This window comes from Hesperophylax consimilis, chromosome 8 (assembly GCF_061612785.1).
Source record: "Hesperophylax consimilis isolate HC1 chromosome 8, BYU_Hcon_1.0, whole genome shotgun sequence".
NCBI classification, from domain to species: Eukaryota; Metazoa; Arthropoda; class Insecta; order Trichoptera; family Limnephilidae; genus Hesperophylax; species Hesperophylax consimilis.
In genome coordinates this window covers 29,822,511-29,843,670 of record NC_142843.1, presented here as the reverse complement: position 1 = coordinate 29,843,670, position 21,160 = coordinate 29,822,511, and the positions used below count along the sequence as shown (strand labels likewise).

Here is a 21,160-nt window from a genome sequence, read left to right as displayed (position 1 = left end):
AATGAAATTTATACAGTTTATTGAAAACATAAAAAAACGAGTAGGATTAAAAAAATAAAACTGTTTATTTTTATAAAAAATAAATTGATTTTTTTCTTGAAAAACCGCGAGTAAATGATCAGAGGCCACCATTTTCTTTATTTAAAAATAAACTAGCTACGATCAGGCACTACATTAACTATTAGAATAAGGATTTTTTGTTTGATTGATTTTAGATGAACCAGTAAAATGTCGTGATGGTCACCGGAAAACCAAATTGTGGGTCGGGGTCCAACAAATATTGCGATAATTTGGTCTAAAAAATAAGCTAACCTCTGGAGATTTGGCATTTAATTGTGGTATTATTTATCCTTTATCCAAAAACTATTGAATTTAATAAAAATCTTACACATGTATTTCTATAATCTGTGGGAAAAGCCAACCATTGAAGACATTTGTTACAATGGGGTATTTGCACAAACAAAAATTGCGGAAGATTTTAAGTTTATTTTTCTGATTCTTATCATTTTAATAAAAAATATTTAATATTTTCATTCATAATAATTATTTACTTCAAAAACGATCTGAAACGGTTCTAACTGGCAACGTCATTATGACATTGAAAAAGCCTGGTAAGTCGGGTCTGATAAGTTGGCTGTCACCAACGTTGCCCGGTGTGACGTCAACGGCGCCTAATTCACAAATATAAACGAACATGTCGTTTTGATGGCAAATCGAAAATGGTACATTTTAAATCGTTATAAAAAAATTATTCATCAACATAAATTCATTATCATTTTTTTTCCTTTCTTAATTTTTGAAGAATAATAAAAAAATAGTGGAAAAAATACTATAAAAAACTTACTAAAAAGACTTAATGCTAAATGGTATTTTTTTTATTATTTTAACAAGACTGAAGAGATAAAACACTGGGTGTATTGATTTGAACGCTCGACAACTATTTCGCCTTCCGGCAAACTTGTACAACAATTGAGAGGAAAAATACACAATTCGCTGTAGTAATGAAGTGACAGAACAAAAAGGTCCCTGTTCGATTTGAAAACAAATCGCTTGGATTAGTTATCGGTAATCTGCTTTGAAACAGATACTTTGGGTTTATTTATGAAAGGTCATTAACGGAAATATAAATATAAAATTGAAATGTCAGTGAATTTCCAATAAACCGATTGGTGCAGTTAGCACACACGCAGTTTAATGTGCCCTGTTAGTACAACTAGACCACGTAGTCGTTAAACACAATAATAATAATGAATGGTGTCAACAGAGTATTATTGAACGGCCATGTATCAATCGACGACATAGATATTAGTAATATAATAAAGTATGACAACGAAGTTCAGTCATTTAGTTTTCTTGTCATGTCTTGCCAAAGTAAAGCGATTTAGTTTACAGTTAGAGCGATGAGTTGTTTAGCTGATTCGATGGTGCATAACGCCAGGTTAATTGGCGTTGAATTCAACATTACAATTCAGAATAGATTTTATAGAATACAACTGTCGTAGTATAATGTATAAGTACTTACTTATACTTGCTTACTGGTAGCAGTCATATTTGAAATTGAAAGTACCTAGTATAAACATTTGCGTACAGTAAACAAATAACTTGAAAGCTGATAAAAAGCAGTTACATTGTGGTTTTCTAAACAACAAAGTAGTTTAGGTATACTTTAGTCTAATTTTCTTATGTTGTTTGGCGATGCACTACGTCGCGTAATATTTTGAATCGATCCGCCATCAATAACACTCCTTACGTAGATGGCGATAAGGCTTAAATTCCCGCTTAACACCATCCGGCTGTTTTGATTTAGACGAGAAAAAAACATGGCCAAAAAGCCCCTTATTTTATTTTGTGGATGTTCAGGCATAAATATTTAAATGCTTTCCATCATTTTATAAATAACTTAATTTGCCACATCATAAAATAAAATTATAACCGAAAATGGGTTCGTAAGATTTTGAACTTTAAAGCAGTTTTCATAGACCTTATACATTATTTTTTTCAGGGCTTATAAAAATGCTTATCTAAAAAATACTCGATTATTTCAAAGGCCAAGATGTATTATACTCGCGGTATTTATTTAAAGCATCTGAAACATTTCTAGGCGACCAAATTTTCAAACCCAAAACACATGATTTTGCATTGCTACGTAGTGCATCGCCTTAAAAAAATAATAATTATTGTTGTTTTTACTTTCTGTGGTATAAAGCAAAGAGTTGTTTAATTTAGTGTAAACATTTTAATTGTTTTATTTTTGTTGTGAACTCACCAACATACGAACTGAAATCGCCATAATGATCTCGCCATTGGAAAAATGTTTGCGGAAGTGGAGATGACGGGGCGCTAACGGGGGAGGACCGGCTTCCGTAGGACTTCCGGCTCAGGATGGGCGAGAAGGACACGGTCTTGGGGGATGCCGTGCGCATGCGCATCGTGGATGACGCCATGTCGCAATCAAACTATTTCTGATAAGCGCGATCCAATCACTGCCGAGACGTCGAGTACTCCAAGGCCGTCGCGACGCGTAAACAAACCGACGTCACCCTGCAGGCGGCGGCAAACAGACACTGATCGATGGCGATGGCGAAGTCGCGGACGCCGCACGGAACTATGATCTTATTTCGCTATCGACAATGGTCTCCTAAAAGCTGGCAAAAGCTCGTTCAGCTGTACCCGAACTTTCAGCTCAACCAGCATGTATTTATAGATAAATCTGCGAGCACAGCCGTACACTATTATACACGTCAACTCCGACACTCTAATGAAGTCACATTCGCTCGGTGGCCAATACTCTACTACACTACTGTTCCATAAAGCTACGATACGATGAATGGGTTGTAAAGGTTGTAAAGGAATGTGTTTACCAGAATTCTGCGTATTACCATTACCAATAAGAGCTCACAAATTATGTTCAGTGAGAATTTAATATATTACAAATGAAATTAGAATAATAGCATCAGTAACCTGCATGTATACCCTTAGTTATTGATCCAAGCTCATTATCATTATTTATAGATTAAATACATCAACCGGAATAACTTACGAGCTTTATTTTCATGTAAAATAGAATCAGGTATGTAAATAAAGCAATACCATTTTAGCGAAATTGTATATTAAAGTTTTTTTGTAATGTGAACCAAATGCTAATAACAGAAGCAAATAAAACATAGCATAAGAAGTTATCGCCAGAAGACTAAATATGTGGGTACACTTAATGGTATTATACCGTAATTACTTTGATTATGACTTATTGCGCGTGGTTTACTTATCATATATTATTCTGAAGAGTTATGCACACACTATTCTAACTACCTACCTGTTATTGTTTACACGTGACAAGTTTGCATAAGTAATACATACAAATTTCCACTTGACGCAACAAACCGTGATGTTATTTATATAAAATTTTAATAAAATCCCTCTGAACTAGCTGGGAAAATAGGGACAGATGTTCAGGTTGAATGGCGGAGTATAATTTTATGCGAGAATTCGAAATCTCTTTGGAATGTTCGTAATATGAATGAAGTGAGGAACATCTGCAAAAAAATAATGAACATCATCAGATTGACCTCGGCTCTGATGATGTGGGAGTGGTCTTACATCACCGCTCCTATTGGGCGTCAATGCCAAATGGATTGTCTACCTACTACAAATAATGGAAAACATAATTGGTCGCTTACTCAATAGATTTCAAACTAATAATTGCCATGTAAGCTTGCCTGTACCGAGTTATACACAAGACAATTAAATTCTATTACAGTTTACGAACTCATAAATAAAATATATTTCCAGAAAAGTATATTCAATAGAAAACACTATTTTCACTTCACGAGAAGTTTCAATAGTCTATGGAAAAATAAAGTTTTTTTTTTTTTTTTTAATATTTGTATGTTTTTTACAATAAATATACAATTATACATATTATACAGTGTTATCAAGGTAAATAACAATAGCTTTTCCTCACCATAAAGAGACGAGGCTCTTGTGTTTGGTGAGTGAATCCTAGCTCAATTATATGGAATCATGTAAGTAAGTAAATAATATATTTGCAAAACCAAAGGGATAAGTAAGAAATAGGCAAGATTTATCAATAATACAGTTTCAAGATTTGAAGGAAATAATAATAAGAGTAAGATATGGACTTTTATAGTAGTTTTAGGTAATTTTTTAATTTTATTTTAAATGCCTGAATATCTTCAATATTTTTTAGATATAATGGAAGGATGTTAAAATATGTTATACCTAGATAGAGATAGGTATTTTGTGTGTGCTTTGTATGAGTTATTATTAGTTATGACTTTTATTATTTTTGTGACATTTTATTATTATATTAAATACTTTGAGACATTTGTTAAGGGGCATAAAGTGGTTTTTTTTTCTTCTTTATTAGGTAGTATTATTTTTTGTTTACACATATTACACGATTTTGATGTGTACAATTTGTGAATTATTATATTCTTTCCTATGTAAGCTGGTGCTTGTGCTTTAGGAAAGAAGTGTTCGTATAAGAAAAAACTGTACTACAGTGATAAAAAAATATAGAACGAATATTTTAAAATTAAAATGCAAAGCTTAAACAAAGGAAGACTTATTCTTCCTTCCTTCCTAAATGAATAGAAAAATGATATCTATATATCGACATACCGCACCTAAAGGATAAATGAATGAAATGATGGACGTTATCAGAATATTATCATCTCTTAGATTATGAAGATTACCGTTTCATTTGTCTTTTTACTACCTACAATTAAAAATATATTATGAAATATTAAAACCTAATATAATAATTGAAAAAATACATATTTGCCAACACGCCACTTTTGTTAAAATAATAAATGACAGCTAATCTCAGACTTCGTCATGGCTCAGTTAATATAATAACGAAGCTTGAGATTAGCTGTCTTTTATAATTATATTTATCAATAAAAAGTAACACTTTTGGATCCCTTCATATTTAAAATAAAATCGGCATTAAAGGGTTATCGTGAAATTCTAACAATGACCTATAAAACACGAGGTTACGTGAGTAATTTGGCTTTGCATAATATTATTGTATGCACAACTCTCCGGGGTTATTCTATCAAAATACCGAAACAATGCCAAAAACCGCTAGTGTCATCGCTGAAAGCATTACTCATCGATACTTGGTAGGTAAATATTTAAAAAAGACTTCATATTCGAATCAAACTTAACATTCACAGCGCATATAGATGATATAACTAATAAGGCTTTAAAGATTCTTGGCTTCCTTTGTAGAACCCTAACTGATTTTAAGTCATTGGATTGCATGAAAACACTCTACATTTCACTAGTTAGAAGCCAAGTGGAATATAATTCACCTATTTGGTCTCCTTTCTATAAAGTACACTCTAACAAATTAGAACGGGTTCAACACAAATTTCTTAGGTACTTAAATTTCAAGCTTAAAATTCCAATAGAAAACATTAATTATGTAAATTTGATGAATGGACTTAATTTAATTACGCTGTCTGACAGAAGAACCATTTCAGACCTAATTTTATTATACAGAGTCATGAACAACCTTATTGACAGCCCTGCCATCGTTGCTGCTATTAAACTCTATGTACCGACAAGAAATACTAGACAAAATACAACATTCTTTTGCGACACATATAAAACCAACTATCAGTCAAACTCACTTACCAATAGGATGCATGATTTGGGCAACAAGTTTGGTGGTATTATAGATATATTCCATGATTCCCTTTATAATCTTAAATTCAAATTAAACCAACACTTTGTGGAATCATACAAATTATTGTAATAGATTTAACGATTAGATATGTTATTGTAATGTTTTATATTATATTTTGTTCTTTGTTATTGTTAAATATTATGTTGTTTAAAATATTTCTTTACGCCATATTCTTCAAAAACTACTTGTATATTTTTTTAAAATTCTTCACTTTTATAACTCTTAGTATAAATTCTAACTCGATAACTTATGTAAAACTTATTTATAATCTATGTAAAAGCCCCTATGGGCGTATAACAACAACAATAAACCATATATTTTGTGCAAATAATTTGCTAAACACACACGGCTCTGATATAACCTAAGATTCTCCCGGCAAATAAGTGATATGTTGGTTAGTGTTTGGGGTAGGTATTGGAACATTTTAACCGGATGACATTGGCAACCGCAGTTTTCATCTGCAGGGCAGATCTCACGGGGGTAAGTCTGGCTAAAGACGGTGGACACCCTAAAAGCAGCCAACATATTATAGGGGGCCTAATTTAAATTAGGGAAAGGTTGTACACCCAGTTGTCATCTTTGGGACAGATTTCAATTACAAAGTCAGAAACGTTGGCTTATGAGGGAGTAGCTGCCAAAAGACTGGAAAACACCCCAAATATCAACCAACATAATAAACGGTTATAAAGAATACAGGAAGCAGCAGGAAGCACCACAACGCTTAACAACCCAAAATCAACTAACTGTTCTATTGAATACCATAGGCAAATTTGTCTGAAACATTGATTCAAGAAGTATGAAGTAACGCCACAAAAACAAAACACCCTAAAAATCAACAAATATTGGGACTGTGGAAAGGCTTGTCACAGCAAACACGTGGTAAGTATTCAAAGATCCCGAGTTTCGCGATAAATATTATTACGATGATGCTAATTGGTCTATTTCCAAGTCCACGACAAACGGAACAGCCGCAAATAAACAACGCGGCGGACAACAAGCAGCAGTCAGCGTCGGCGGGACCGCCCGCGGAAACACACGAGGAAATCTGCCAACACACACACACACCACCCGAGAAGACGCGGATTTTTCTAAGACGTACGTGGTATTATCACATCGATCTGAAATCGAATGATGGCGGGGATAATAGTAGCGGAGCGAGAATCCGTGTAAACGTCTTCAAAGTCAGACGGGACACCAGAGACTAGAGACTAGAGACTGGTGTCATTGCTGTTTGATGGAGACGCAGGCTTAGCTCGTAGAGTAGCAAGTCTACCACATACTCACGAAGGTCGACTTTTCCTTTTATAGAACAATCCGTTATAGGTGGTGATCGTTAGTAGGGTATCGCGGTGTGGTCCAGCACCCGGCAGCAACCTGTCGCCGAGATCTGTGCACGCCATAGAAAATGAGACCAATTGACATCTCACTTCATACATGGCTATATAAGCCGGCGAGGTAATAAAAAAATATTCTTTAACTTTTCAATCCTTTTAAATGTGTAGCAATAAAAACATTTATTTGAAAACGTGACTGCGATTTTGATGCACGCATTCAAATCGATACCATAACAATATTCATTAATTTGCAATCTTCAAAAAATATGGATTGCTACTTGCTACAAACATAATTCGAAAACAATATAGTACGTAAATGTTAATAGTTTGGTGGTCGACAGATCCTCATGTAGACCGTGTTTTAAGCTCATACCGCGAAACACCAAGCGGTTTGATTCGTGAATACGAATTTAAGGTAAACGTATTCATATTTTACTAACCAAAGCCCAAAAAAGACGTTCCTTTTTATTTGGATCCGGTTGAAAAAAATACAAATGATTGAAACGGGTATAAACTTGGGAAGTAAAATGTAAAACTAGCGTCACACTGCATTATTTCTACAGAAACAAAAAATAAATCAAGAAACGAAAAAAAAACAAGATGATTCCCCTGTTTCGCGATATGTATTTTCTTATGAATAAAATATTTTATGTTGATAAGTTCAACTATACTCTGATCTGGTTCTCTATCAAAACCTTCGCTGGATCTGTTTGAATTATTCATCCGTGCACCTCATCTCCTGCACATTCTAAAGACCAACGACCTTAGGAACCTACAATAAGGCGTTGTTAAATAAATTATACACATGGATTATTTACTAATTCAAATTAGGTAAGTAGCAGATGATATAATACGTGACTGAGTCAAGTCTTGCCCGAGCTTTATGCATTAGAACCGCTCCACAAATAATAAGCCACATTTAATTGATCATGAACGGCGCGGTGACTTGAAGCGGAAAGGTCTGAAAGATCAGTCATCATTTCACTAAATTATTTATGAGACGAATTAATAATAACCCATACAAAATCGCGTAGGTAATAATATTTTGTAACTAATTATGATTAGCAGATAGATAGAAATAAACTAATGATTTTTCAAAATTTGGTACGAAAAGGGTAAGGATTAAAGACGTATTCAACCCCAGGCATTCTTTTCCAGCCTATGACAGTCATTAAAATGTTGTCTTTATATACCTTCCGGGTGTTGTGCACGATTAACAGAAAAAACGTGAATAAAAAAGTCACAGGATTATTTTTCTAGCCTGCTTCTAACAGCAATTAAAATGGTCGCCATTGGTGCAGTGGCAAAACTTCCAGGAGCCGTTTTAGTCATCTCTGAATTAGGCTTATATTCTCTAAATATATAATTAAAGTATTAATGGGCGTTTTCAGGATTATGGTTGAATTTGTCTATTTCAGTTTTGTTTTATAGTCTCTTATGAAATAGAATATAAAAACATTTTCTTATTTCACTAATCACAACAAACACGGATTAACATCCCGTCATTCTATCCTGTCAATATTTTCTACGAATCATTTAAGATTATTTCAAGTTGAAGGCGATTGTGGTCTTTTGTAACGTTTGGCACAGGCTCAGTATAATATTGAAAAAACTTCTCAGTGAAATTCAATCACATTTGACATCAAAGCAGAAAAAACGGGATTCTGCTATTGCGACACTTTCTCTGGGACAACTTGATGGGGGACTGGTGGAATTTACTGTAGTACAGGGTGCAGCAAAACAGACAGTGCAGTTTTCAAGGGCTATTAAAAAAACGGAAATGGGGTTTATTTTATTTTATTCGATACATAATGCCATTTTATTTATCAAGTCCTGAAAATGATGGCCCCATTGATGAATGCGATTTTTGAAGTTTCCGGCCACATTTTGGCACATCTCGACGGGTATAGCGGCGATTTCCCCCAGAATTCGATCAATGAGTTCTTCCGATGTTTAAAAACATTTTTCCTCAGGTAGCCCCACAGGAAGAAGTCACAAATGCTCAAATTATGTGAACGCGCGGGCCACCCCACGTCACCCCTCAGAGACGAGGCGCGGGCATGTTGCAGTTTCGTCATTGAAACTCGCGCAGCATAGGCCGTAGCATCGTCCTGTAGAAACCAGATGTCTCTAGATCTGTTTCATCCGTTAGTTCTACCAATTGAGGCTCGAAAAAATTCCCAACGTGGAAACATAACTTGAGCGTTGACAGTCACGGTTCGTTTATTCTCCTCTAAAAAATAAGGCCCAAATTTGGAAATCGCACACCACACGGTCACTTTTGGGGAGTGAAGAGGTCTCTCATGAAGTTGTCTTGGAATATTTTCAGCCCAGTACCGAAAATTTTGTTTATTCACCGCTCCACAGTGATGGAAGTGGGCCTCGTCACTACTGAAAAAAGTTGACCTTGCATGAATTCGGTCAACATTTCTTGAGAACGATGCATGCGGTTTCAAAGTCAAGAGATTTTAACTCTTGGACAATCATAATCTTGCAGGGGTGGAATGATAAGTCTTAATGCAAAATCCTCTTTAGTGAGAGGTCAGCAATGCCCAATGCAATAGCATGACCTTGCATGGATCCGGTCAACATTTCTTGAGAGCGATGCATGCGGTTTCATAGTCAAGAGACTTCAACTCTTGGACAATCATAATCTTGCAGGGGTGGAATGATAAGCCTTAATGCGAAATCCTCTTTAGTGAGCGGTCAGCAATGCCCAATGCAATAGCATGCTTCCGGGCAGAGCGCCTAGGCGACCGTTCGATAGCTTCTCTCACTCTCGTTAAATTTTCCGGTGTTCTTACTGTTTGGGTCTTCCTAAACCCCTAGGTATTAGTGTGGAACCAGTTTCTTCGAATGTATGCACCCAACTCGCGATTAAATTACGGTGAGGGATGGTATCACGACGAGCAAGATTGAAGTGCAGCCGGAAGGCCCGCTAGGTTGCGACACGTGCGGATGGCGAAGCCCTTGTGTTGTCCGGACCAAACCAAGATAACGACTGAAAACGGCACGACCCTCCCGACACAATGATACCCCTCCCAGGTTCCTACCCCCACCACACGGGATGTACTAGCCCTTCAAAACTTCACTGTATGTTTTACTGCACCCTGTATGAGGAAAATTTCTACGTCAATTTAGTATGCATGATAAGAATTCGCAGAGAAAAATGCTTTCACCAACCAATAATACTCGTAACTATAGAGGACAGGTTAATTGCCGGGATTCGCTCAATACTCGAGGAAAGTTACAACAAAATTATGGTTACAGTGAATACCAATGTCATCATCGTTTTGTGGTTACTATGCATTATCACAATCGTCTTATTTCGTATCATTCCAATTTCCTTTTTCATTCCATACGAAACAAGTTAGTTAAAAATATATTTGAATTAACTTTTAAATAAACTTAATTTTTCAGTCAGTTGCGTGCCAATCTGTAACATGGTTGTGACGCAGAAAGGTAAAACGAGCTTCACAAATCAATACCGATAAAATTGTCAGGCGCCCTATGATAAAAATGACCTTCCATGGGACCGAAACCATAACCTTTTCAAAGGGCACAATAGCAGAGGTATGCAGTCCATAGAAGATAGATTTACCTCAAGCTTTATACGCCCCAAGAAAAGAAGAAAAATAAATTCCGATAAATCTGTATTTCATATTCTTTTCTCAGAGATTTTCATAATACACATAGCTTTACAGCCTTTGCAGGTTGTAACAGCACGTACCAGAAAGATTTTAACTCTTGACAGGCCAAGATGCCGAATAGAACGTCTGTAACCAAGTGGGTCTTCCGACGACCCCATGCATTTTTCTGTCTTATGGGATTTTAAACTATAGAAATCCCAATTATTTAGTCGATTATTAATGGTAACTTATATATTTACGCAGAAATACGTAAAATCCTAAAACGATATGTGAAGTATTTAAGCTAATATAAGGAGGATAGTAATTTTGGGTACTACCTACTCCCCCACTTGGTTGAGGAATAGTTGACCAGCGGCTGGAGTAAAAACTATTGATGTCGTTTTGCTGTCTGATTTCTTTTCAATTAAATTAAAATCAAAAACATATTTCTCTATCACACGTCGCCACTGGGAACACTGTTACAAGTAGCAACTGATCACGTGATACGCGCTCTGTCCCGTCTGTTACCTTGCTACTAGAACGAGACGAAGTGACCCGCTAGGCTATACCCAACCACCCAGTGGCGAGGGGTGGTGGAAAAAAATATTTTTTTGTTAGTAATTGAAAAAACCATCATCGCATAGCTAAATGACATCTACGTTTTTAACTCAAATGAATTGCTGAAGATGCTCCGCCGTTAATATTCTTCTAGTACGTGCTGTTACACCAATATTCACAACAGTCAACCCTTAGGTCAGCAGCGTCATCAGTTATCCGAAGGTTGAAGGATCCAAAGCGCACACCAGATACTAAGTTCGGTGAGCGTGCTTTCGCCGTGTCAGGACCTAAAGCCTGGAATGGACTGCCACATAATTTAAAAATGACCACAGACTCGACAGGATTCAGAGCTAAACTTAAAACACACCTTTTTAGACAGTCATTTTTATAAAGACAGAAACATTTCACCTTTACAGTCCGCGATATTGTAAATAACTAAATCAGTAAAAAATGTCACTTCATAAAAATTCTCCAGTCTTTTAAAAGAAATATCAATTCTACTTTTGCCACTAATCTATAGGGTATTATAGTAAATGCAAAATCAACGTCCAGTAATTTTTTACTTAATGTTCGGCGTGCAAAGACGTAAACTTTTAATGAAAGTGTGTTTATCTGAAGTGACCAGCCAGGTAAGTATGTTTTTCTGTATCTGTATACAGAAATATAACTGTACCTATGTTATTCTCAATCTTTTTGTAAATAATAAAATTAGATATAGCCTAGGAACTCGTAAGAAATTGTACAGCGCCCTTGAGGTGATTTTTCAAAACGGCGAAATATAAATAATCCAATTATTATTAATATATGAACTGCACGCTCTGCCCAATAGTTAGATAGATCGCAACGCAATCTCAGACGAAACGAAGGTGCTTTATTGATGCATTATGATGTAAGAAATAAAGTTGATTCTACTTGCGATACACGAACAGGTACTGCTGGCAGCATGGTTAGCAACATATTATGGGCTTTAGCGAAGCTAGTTTCCGACAAGAGAAAGATATATTAACGGATATTATTGGGCACGTGGGAGGCAGCGGTGGGCCCCCGTGATACCAAAACAGGCGCCGCGTCGCATACCCACATATGTCCAGAGATATTAGCAGATACGACATACATTATATATGTACATTATGTGTTATAGCGTCATGGAACGGACTCCAAATGCCGCAAAGGTGAGCTTTAAGTAGGAGCAGTCCCACGCGCGGCGAAACAACGTTAACTCCTAGACTAGAATAGAAAATCTGATATTTATACGCATCTCAATCGTGCTTTGATTTGTATTCGTTTAATATGAAAATGTGTAACTTTGACAAGCGGAGATTCTTATAGCCACACTTCATTAATTTGTAAGACAGAATTCGGGCAGACAAGATAATAATCATAAATTATTTATTAGTGGAGAAAAAAACGAAAAAATGCAGTCAGGAAATATATTTATGAGAACTTCACATTATTATAAAGTCTAATTTTTAACAGGATCTAGAAAACTATCCAGATTTTTAATTCTCCATAAATTTACATATTCTAATAGTCCCCATTAAGGCGATGCACTACGTCGTGTAATATTTTAAATTGAGCCGCTATCAATAATAACCCTTACGTAGATGGCGATAAGGTTTAAATTCCCGCTTAACACCATCCGCATGTTTTGATTTATGCAAAAAACATGGCCAAAAAGTGCCTTTTATTTTATTTTGTTGATGTTCAGGCATAAATATTTAATTTTTTTTCGATCATTTTATAAATAACTTAATTTGCCACATCATAAAATAAAATTATAACCGAAAATGGGTTCGTAAGTAGGAGATTTTGAACTTTAAAGCAGTTTTCATAGGCCTTATACATTATTTTTTTCAGGGCTTATAAAAATGCTTATCTAAAAAATACTGGATTATTTCAAAGGCCAATATGTATTCTACTCGCAGTATTGGCATCGCCTTAAACATCAATTATTCTTGATCACCCGACAAATATAATGGTTGTGTTGGACAACGGGTCACAATTTTATCAAAAGCTGAAACGGGCCGAGAATCGGCGCTTAACGGGGACAGTTAAAATTTAAAAATTGGACTTGATTTGACATCATTGAAATATAGCGTGGTTTGAAATATCCCTATCTATCACATCAACAAGAGTATTTACCTATTAAAACTCCGTCCCCCTTTTCGTCATATCTACGTATCTGACAGCGACTCGTAAGGATCCAAATTCGGTTAAAAATAACGAAAAATTTGAATATTAAACATCATAATGTGAAAATATTCACTTGGTCATGGTTCTTCGTAACAATCGTAGAGCCCTCCGTTGTTGTCTACAATTTTTTGACAGACTGTACGTTACTACCATGATATTAAGCAGAATACGAGGTCCACGTAGCGTTTGTAACATTTTAAATGTCATTTCCCCTTCCCGTTACCATGCCCATTGCCCATTATATAAGCATTCATATTTCCGACCGAGCGACAGTAAAGTTATTCCTGGCGTCTAGTTTCCCCATTATCTACACACGATGTCCGGAAACTAGTGGAAAAATCTGAAAACCGGTGAATCTACATCACACAGAGAAACCAAAAAAAGTTTTTTTTTTTCGATCTGAGCATACAGATTTTATTTATTGTTCCTTTTTGGTAATCAAAGGGTTACAAAAAACTTTCGGAGCCAGGTCAACGCTTCGACGCATTTTAAAAGATAATAAACAGCTGAAAAACTCCAACTATACCACAAAATCAACTCTAAATGTGATGTACATCCACCATTTTCCCAATTGTACTACTAGTTTCCAGACACCACATATACATACAAAACACCTACCACAAGAAATATTTTTAGCATCCAGGGGTAAATTATTATGTTTCAACTTCAACACAATCGAAGAATATTACAAAACGGACAATTTATGATAATTAAAACGAAACACTAGATAAAATAGAAAAAAAACAACAATAGTCAGTACAGTTGCGTTTGAGTTGTGAACAGTAGACGACCCCGGGTTTAAAAAAGTAAGTTTCTAACATTGCCCTATTTAAATTTAAATGAAAACCAAAATTTCCTATAAAATCTTTAGATTTTTAAGTAGGTACTAAAATACCTACCTACTTAATTATAAGCCATATATTTTATTTAACTTTAATTTCAAAAAAAGAATTATACAATTTGTCCAAAGAAACGTCACTATCTCAACGCCAATTCTTTTTCGAATTCTCTTTAGGCATGTAGGTATCATAATATTGAAAAAAATCAATAAGATAAACCAAATAAACTCCACGATTTCACATTTGAAACGGAAACTAAACACGTAAACAAATTTACATACAGACGAAATGCAAAACGGTCGAATTAAACAGAACTTCGCTACGCTCAGTCAACGATATCATATGAAACCAAAAAAAAATTTTTTTAAAGAGGAAAAAAACAATTAAATTTCAGTATCTCTAATCCTAATCTAATGACTAAAGCCGAGCGATTATATATTTTTTATATAATCGCTCGGCTATATAATAATGCTACCCTAAATAGACCTGTTCTGATGTGAGAAAATAAAGAGCTTAAGGTAAGTGACGCACAAGAGTCACAAGTGTTTGGAGCTAGTGGGACTATAGCATCCCTTATTTGGGGTATGTGAGACGAGGTGGAGGAAGTGGGAAGTGGAAGGAGATGGGGAAGAGGAAGGTTGGGAAGTACCTGGAAGGTAAGGCTGATGAGATTTCATCAGGGTGATACTGAGAGCATCTACCACACTGGAATACATAAATATCATGTATTACACGTTGGATTGCGTGTTATGGATTACGTAGTCACAAAAATATTTACAAAAAAGTTTTTTTTTAGGTTTCCTTGGCACCGAAAGTTATGATCTACTACGTTAATTAATAAAAAATGTTAAACGAGGTAAATGGCATTAATACGGTTCAAGTTGGTAGTATGGATCACATTGGACAAGAGCCAACTTTTTCTTCTTGGCAGAAATTATTCAAAAATTCTTAAGCGAAGGAAAATCAACATCAGCGAAATACATTCAAATGAAACATCTTTGTTTTGTGTAATTGAATCCCTTTCTAATGGAATTCCTGCATTTTATTTAAGCATAAGAAGATCAAACTTTCAGAAATGACTCCAGCATATTCTTCCCAAAGTGTCTTTTAACCAGGGCCGGATCTACAAAATTGTGTGCTGGGTGCAGGGGCGTAAATGGTGCCCTCAATGAAAAAAATATCTGTTTGTCATTCGTTACAAGAGAGAGCAGTATTATTTATGATTATTTGGTAACTCTCTGAATTTGAGCTTAACTAATAATTAAAATCTCTGTGTTTCGTTCGGTGAAAGGTAACGATAATTATAACTCCAAGACGAAACGTATATTATTTTGAATTACAACTGGTAGACTGTCAACGTGGAAAAAGGACGACGAACACTCGTACCGGACTTTTATAACTCAGTTGGAGTCGTACATTCATCAGAGACATACGTTCACTATTATTCCACAGTCTCCGACCTACGTTCATATAATAATAAGGTAGGAGTGCCCGTTGTACTTAATTAGCAATAAATAATCTAGACATTCAAGTGATTAAACAATCAATTATGAAACTTCTGCAACCTACATGCATCACTTGAAAATATAATGCTGACGTACCAGCTGAGTTAAAATATCAGTCAATTCAAAATATTTTAATATTCCCTTGCGATATAAAATAAAGTATTGAATACAAAAGTCACGGGGGCGATTCTTAGCGCGTTTTAAAATGTTCCGCCAAGGGTACACACACATTATATCTGCACACATGGTGGTAACCTAGGTACGGCACTGCTTGTTAGCGTAACGCTACGTATATAGGCAGCATTACGTGTGTTACGATATTCCGCGGTAGAACAATACCTAATGTGGGCTGAGAGCGGTGGATGTAATTCCCTGGTGATGATGTTCTGGATATGGGTAGGTTAGAAATACGCGATTTTCTCTTAAATTGGTCCTTATTTTGATAAACAAGACCCCCAAGGAGGCCAATGCGCACTTATGTTTTTACACGTTCACTTAGGATTTTAGATATCGTAGATGTCATAACGCCCGTGCGATGTAGAATGTGTGTTCCCAGTGGGTATGAGTCCAAAATTTAGAAAAAGGAACGACCAATGGTAGTGCAATACCATTTTAAATGTAAAAATTATGTTTAATTATTGAAGAAAATATCAGCGATTTCTAAACGAAAGTCTGAAACAGAAAAATCAGAAAAAGATACGGTCACATCTAGAACTCGGACCCAGGACCCTTGCCTTGCCGGGGCACTGCTCTACCACTGAGCTAATGGGACCCTATCCCCTTCGGTCACATTTAATTGTATCATACTTCGAATAAGAACTACCAACATTGTCTTCATTTTTTCACAGCACATTTTTTTATTGCGATTCAACCCGAACTAATTGCAATCTAGACAGCGTCTTTTAGATAAGCCTACCTTATTTTTTTTATGTGCGACATCTATTGACTTTTCTGCAAGTTTAGGATGAATATTTATGGGTTTTACTCCATAAAGTTATTCCAAAAAATAAATAATAATTATGGATTACCAGGAGTGAAATCAACCAGAAATCTCGACAATGTTAAACTGTGCCACGGTAGCAGCCCGGTTATCTTTATATTAGTTCTAGATCCAATAATCGCTGCTTTAAGTCGTCGCGCGAAATGGTAAATGGTTTAAAATAAAGAATTTATACGAGAGTTTTTCACATAAAAAGAGAAGATCTGAACATACTCTCAGTCAGCCAGAGTGAGAGACCAACTTTTAGATGAGATGTTTAGTGATCTGACATTAAGGTGACACAATACCCTGATAACGGTGATTTGCCCCGACGCTCACATTTTAATTATTTGTGATGTACGTATTACTAAAATCTTAAATGTTTCTAGAGGGATTCCCGGGGATGCAAGTTATTTATATATAAGATTAATAAAAATAGGACCTTACCATTAAATATCTTATGTAAAACGGTTTGCCAATTTTATAAAACGTTTTTCAACTATAAGATGAGCGGGAAGCACCATATTTTATTTTTGTAAACGATGAATTAGTAACTTCCCGAGGAATCTCTCTGGAAAAATTAGCGATTTTATTAATGCCCTGCCCCATACTAGGATACGATTTGACATTTTCACGGCCAAAAGAATTATATGATTTATTTTTGGGGTATCATACCGTGTTGCGCTACCTCCTTCTTTAGCCATCATCTGAGCAGATGGGTGAATGAATCCCCGTAAGTATCTTGCTCCTTTTCCTTCCCAATTCTTTCAACCTCACAACATCCCTCAAATTTGCGGATTCGTACTCGTGCGATACTTACACCTTTTTAAAGGTTTAAGCACAGTCAAAACTATACTGATTAACGAAGAAAATAGAACAAATCAATACGCCTTCTACAAAATTTTATCTGACATATTTTCTTACTAAGTTGCCGGGTATACCTGTATGTATATTTTTGTAAGTAATTATTGTTATAAATACGTCAATAATAAATATCATGTGGGTGATAAAACGCATTCCAGCGACGCGCACTAGAATAAAATATCCGCTCAATGACAGTGACAAACGTCGATGAAAATTGAGCACCACGCAAAATATTCATTTGATCATTAAACAATTTAAACGCGTGGATAAACGGGGATTTGAACGCGTATTCTGAAGTTAGGTGGAGGATAAAGTAGTCATTGACAAAATCATTTATTTTGTTCAATCGTTACTGAAACAAACGGTTCATTCTAATAGATTGAAAAACTTCTTCAATCCATCATTAAAATCGGAAAATCATGCTTGTGCAATGATGAGGAATTGAACCAACGACGCCTGGGTAAGAATCGTATTCCTTGGATACATGCGCAATACCAGGTCGTGTGACATCATACATGCATCATCATGGTAGGGAAGTTGTCAGGCGAAAAGCGACAAATTATTACAAATTCGTCAATTCACCATCAACACCATCCTAACTACAAATCGTAAAAACTGTTTTCTGAACAGAATAAACTTTAGAGCGACGGGCGTCATGAAATTTGTACTACCTTTCACAGGATTTCATGTGAAAACTACTGTAAAACATAACAATAAATTGAAAACTTATATATTATATGAAGCAGCAAAAACTCTCGAACCAATTCTGGCATTATAAAATTTGCACGGCGTTTGTTTTTTTAGCTATCGCGAGCTTTGGAGCTTTGAAATTATCTATTCGTCCCATATTTTGATTAAAAGAAAAAAAAGGAAAAACGATTCAGAGATACTCGTAAGAGTGTTGAAATATCTGGCGAAGTCAGGACTATTTAACCCTTCGGGTTGATTTGCTCGCTTTTGGGAACAACTCATATGGTCTCACGGAAATCATTGTCTCCCTTACTGTTATGGTGAGAAATATGATCTAAATGGTGTTAAATAAGTAGAAAACGCCAGGCTTTATATTTAAATCTAGAAGTTAACCACAGTAGAATTAAAATGTGCACCTTTATGAAACCAAAGGTTAAAACCGCAATTTTTTTAAATTATTTAATTATTAACCGCAATAACAAAAAATTATTTTTATATGCAACGACAAAAAAATGAGGTGGCAAATGTTTTTAATAGATTTTTTTAGTAAAATAAATGTGTATTTATAATTATTTTCGTTATCAGTAAAATTATAATATTACACAAAAAGTAAAGTGAGCCATTTTAATTTTTTTATGTTTGCATTCAACATTTTAATATTTAAAAATATATATATTTTGTTGTTTATTTCTAAAAAATATAGTATATTTCACCACCATTCAAAAACAGTTTTTGGTTTTCGGATACATTCAGAAATATTCCATTTATTTGGATTTTATTGCAAAGCGGAAATACTGAGATAAGGCCTGATTTAAAGATTGAGACCTGAGGAGTTAAAAAAATCGAATGCATCTCGGAATCACTTATAAAGTAATGAGCAATTTATAATCCGCGACACGGGTTTTCTAACTTGTTTAATAGCGTGTTTGTGACACTCTGATCCGACTACTAAATATTTCATTTAATCGTTGTTTTTTGGAGGCCAATATAATCTATTCAACAAAGGAGACACGTTTGTGAGCTAATTGGAAATGTGTGCGATATCACTAATCTTTTTAAAAACTAGACTTGGTGCCAAGAGTGAAAAGAAGAGTTCAGGAAATCGCCAGGCTCGCTATTTCTGGATCAACATGACTCAAGTCAGATTCACTCAGGTGTAACGAAGCACAATCTCCGTCTGGACCACAGCATCCCCTATCTGTGTCCCGGAGAGAGAGACTAAATTAGATTCATAGACCAATTTACATCGCCGAGTGTTTACAATTTACAGAGTTCGATTGGCATGACAAAATAAATATTCAAACAAATACGGGCACGAAATACAATAATACGAGAGCTTTACTTTCAGTGGCGGCTCGTGAATTAAGTTTGAGTGCTAACATTGAAATATAGACTTTATTGACCCTGTTCACGTAGAAAAAAGAGTAATGCTGAATTATTAAAAATCTCTTCAAATTATTGGAAATCCTGTTGAAAACGGGACTGCAAGCTGCTTCTTGTTAAAGTCTTAGTAAATTCATAATAATATCGGAACACGTGTTCATCCACCTGCGGTTGGCTAATGGTATATCATGACGAAATGCAAAAATGTTATGCTACATATTCGGACATCGTGACAAAACATTGGTATTTTACTTAAAGTTTGTCAGGATACGTCTCAATTCATTCGTTAATGGCCTACAATCCCGTTTTTAACAGGAATACGAATAATTTGAAGATATTCTTAATAGATTATCAATATTTTTTATCAGGAAGTTTTCTCCGGGTTGAAGTTGAAAAATAAGCCTTTCAAAATATTTCATTTTATTGTATTGAGATTTTCAGGATTTTTCCAGTTAGTATGGGATATCCACACTTAACTTAAGCAGACCTATAGTGCTCAATGTCTTAAATTTATCTATACGCGACCAAACAACTTTATTAAAAATTCAAATCGTGCCAGCCAACGACATGGCGCTTGTGAATATGCTGTGCCTCACGGCAAAACCAGGTTGGCCCAAAGGCATATTAGCTTTATTGCTCCAAAAATGTATAATTCTTTATGTACAACCTTTAAAAGGGACACGTGTGTAAACCTTCAATCTTTTAAAAAGTACATCAAATCTTGGCTAAAAAACACTGAACTAGATATTTTTTTCTTATAAGTTTTAGCAAAGCTCTCTGTAACATTTATATCCATGTAGAGATTATTTTTTATTTGTTTCACATACATACAAAACAGCGGATATATTTTTTTTTTTTTTTTTTTTTTTTTTTTTATTTGGTACATTATTTTGTTACAATTTATGTTTTCCAGTAATGTAGGCCTCACTGGGTGGCTTGCCCGTGCTGAGGCCTTCATTTTATAATATGAAAATCTTACATATTACATTTAAAGAGAAGATAGTAAATTTGAAAAGAAAATAATAAATTTAAAATTAAAAATTAAAATACATAATAATACATTTAAAATTAAAAAAATAATACAATGAAAATAATCTTGTGTGTTTGTGAGTGATGTGTGTTTATGTTGGTTTTGTGTGTTACGTGTAGGTTTTATTTTTATTTTATGCTATGACATTTTGGTAATATTGTCTTTTTTGTTGTTTAATCCATTTTGTAATTTTGTGTGTGAATTTATTTTTATTTTCCTCAATTTTAATTTCAATTTTTAGACTGTTGAAAGCTTTTATAGCATGGTATTGGTAGTGTCTTTGTCCAAATGTTGAATTTACTGTTGGAGTTTTAATGTTTTCTTTGTACGCTTGTCTAACTGGTCTGTTAGTGTTATTTTGTGTATGTTGAAATTTATTTTTTTTGTTAAAAATGTAGTTTAGTAGTGTTTTAACGTATAATTGGCGTATATCTAGTACGTCA

At 34.9% G+C, this 21,160-nt stretch overlaps 1 protein-coding gene across 4 annotated transcripts in view; it reads right to left on the bottom strand.

The window, feature by feature from the left end:
* The window catches only part of Pax (paxillin), a 95,320-nt gene that overhangs the window by 43,463 nt on the left and 30,697 nt on the right, over window positions 1-21,160 (bottom strand). Inside the window, exons 1-2 of one of the 4 annotated variants that reach the window (XM_089634100.1) lie at window positions 6,813-6,895; window positions 2,267-2,710 (exon numbers count right to left, since the gene is read on the bottom strand). The exons of 2 other annotated variants lie outside the window; for them this stretch is intronic. In XM_089634100.1, coding sequence (XP_089490226.1) covers window positions 2,267-2,444 — 178 coding nt within the window. In that variant the 5' untranslated portion in view covers window positions 2,445-2,710; window positions 6,813-6,895. Of the gene's footprint in view, window positions 1-2,266; window positions 2,801-6,812; window positions 6,896-21,160 lie in introns of those variants that run through there. One more of the 4 variants, XM_089634104.1, reaches the window with a different exon arrangement.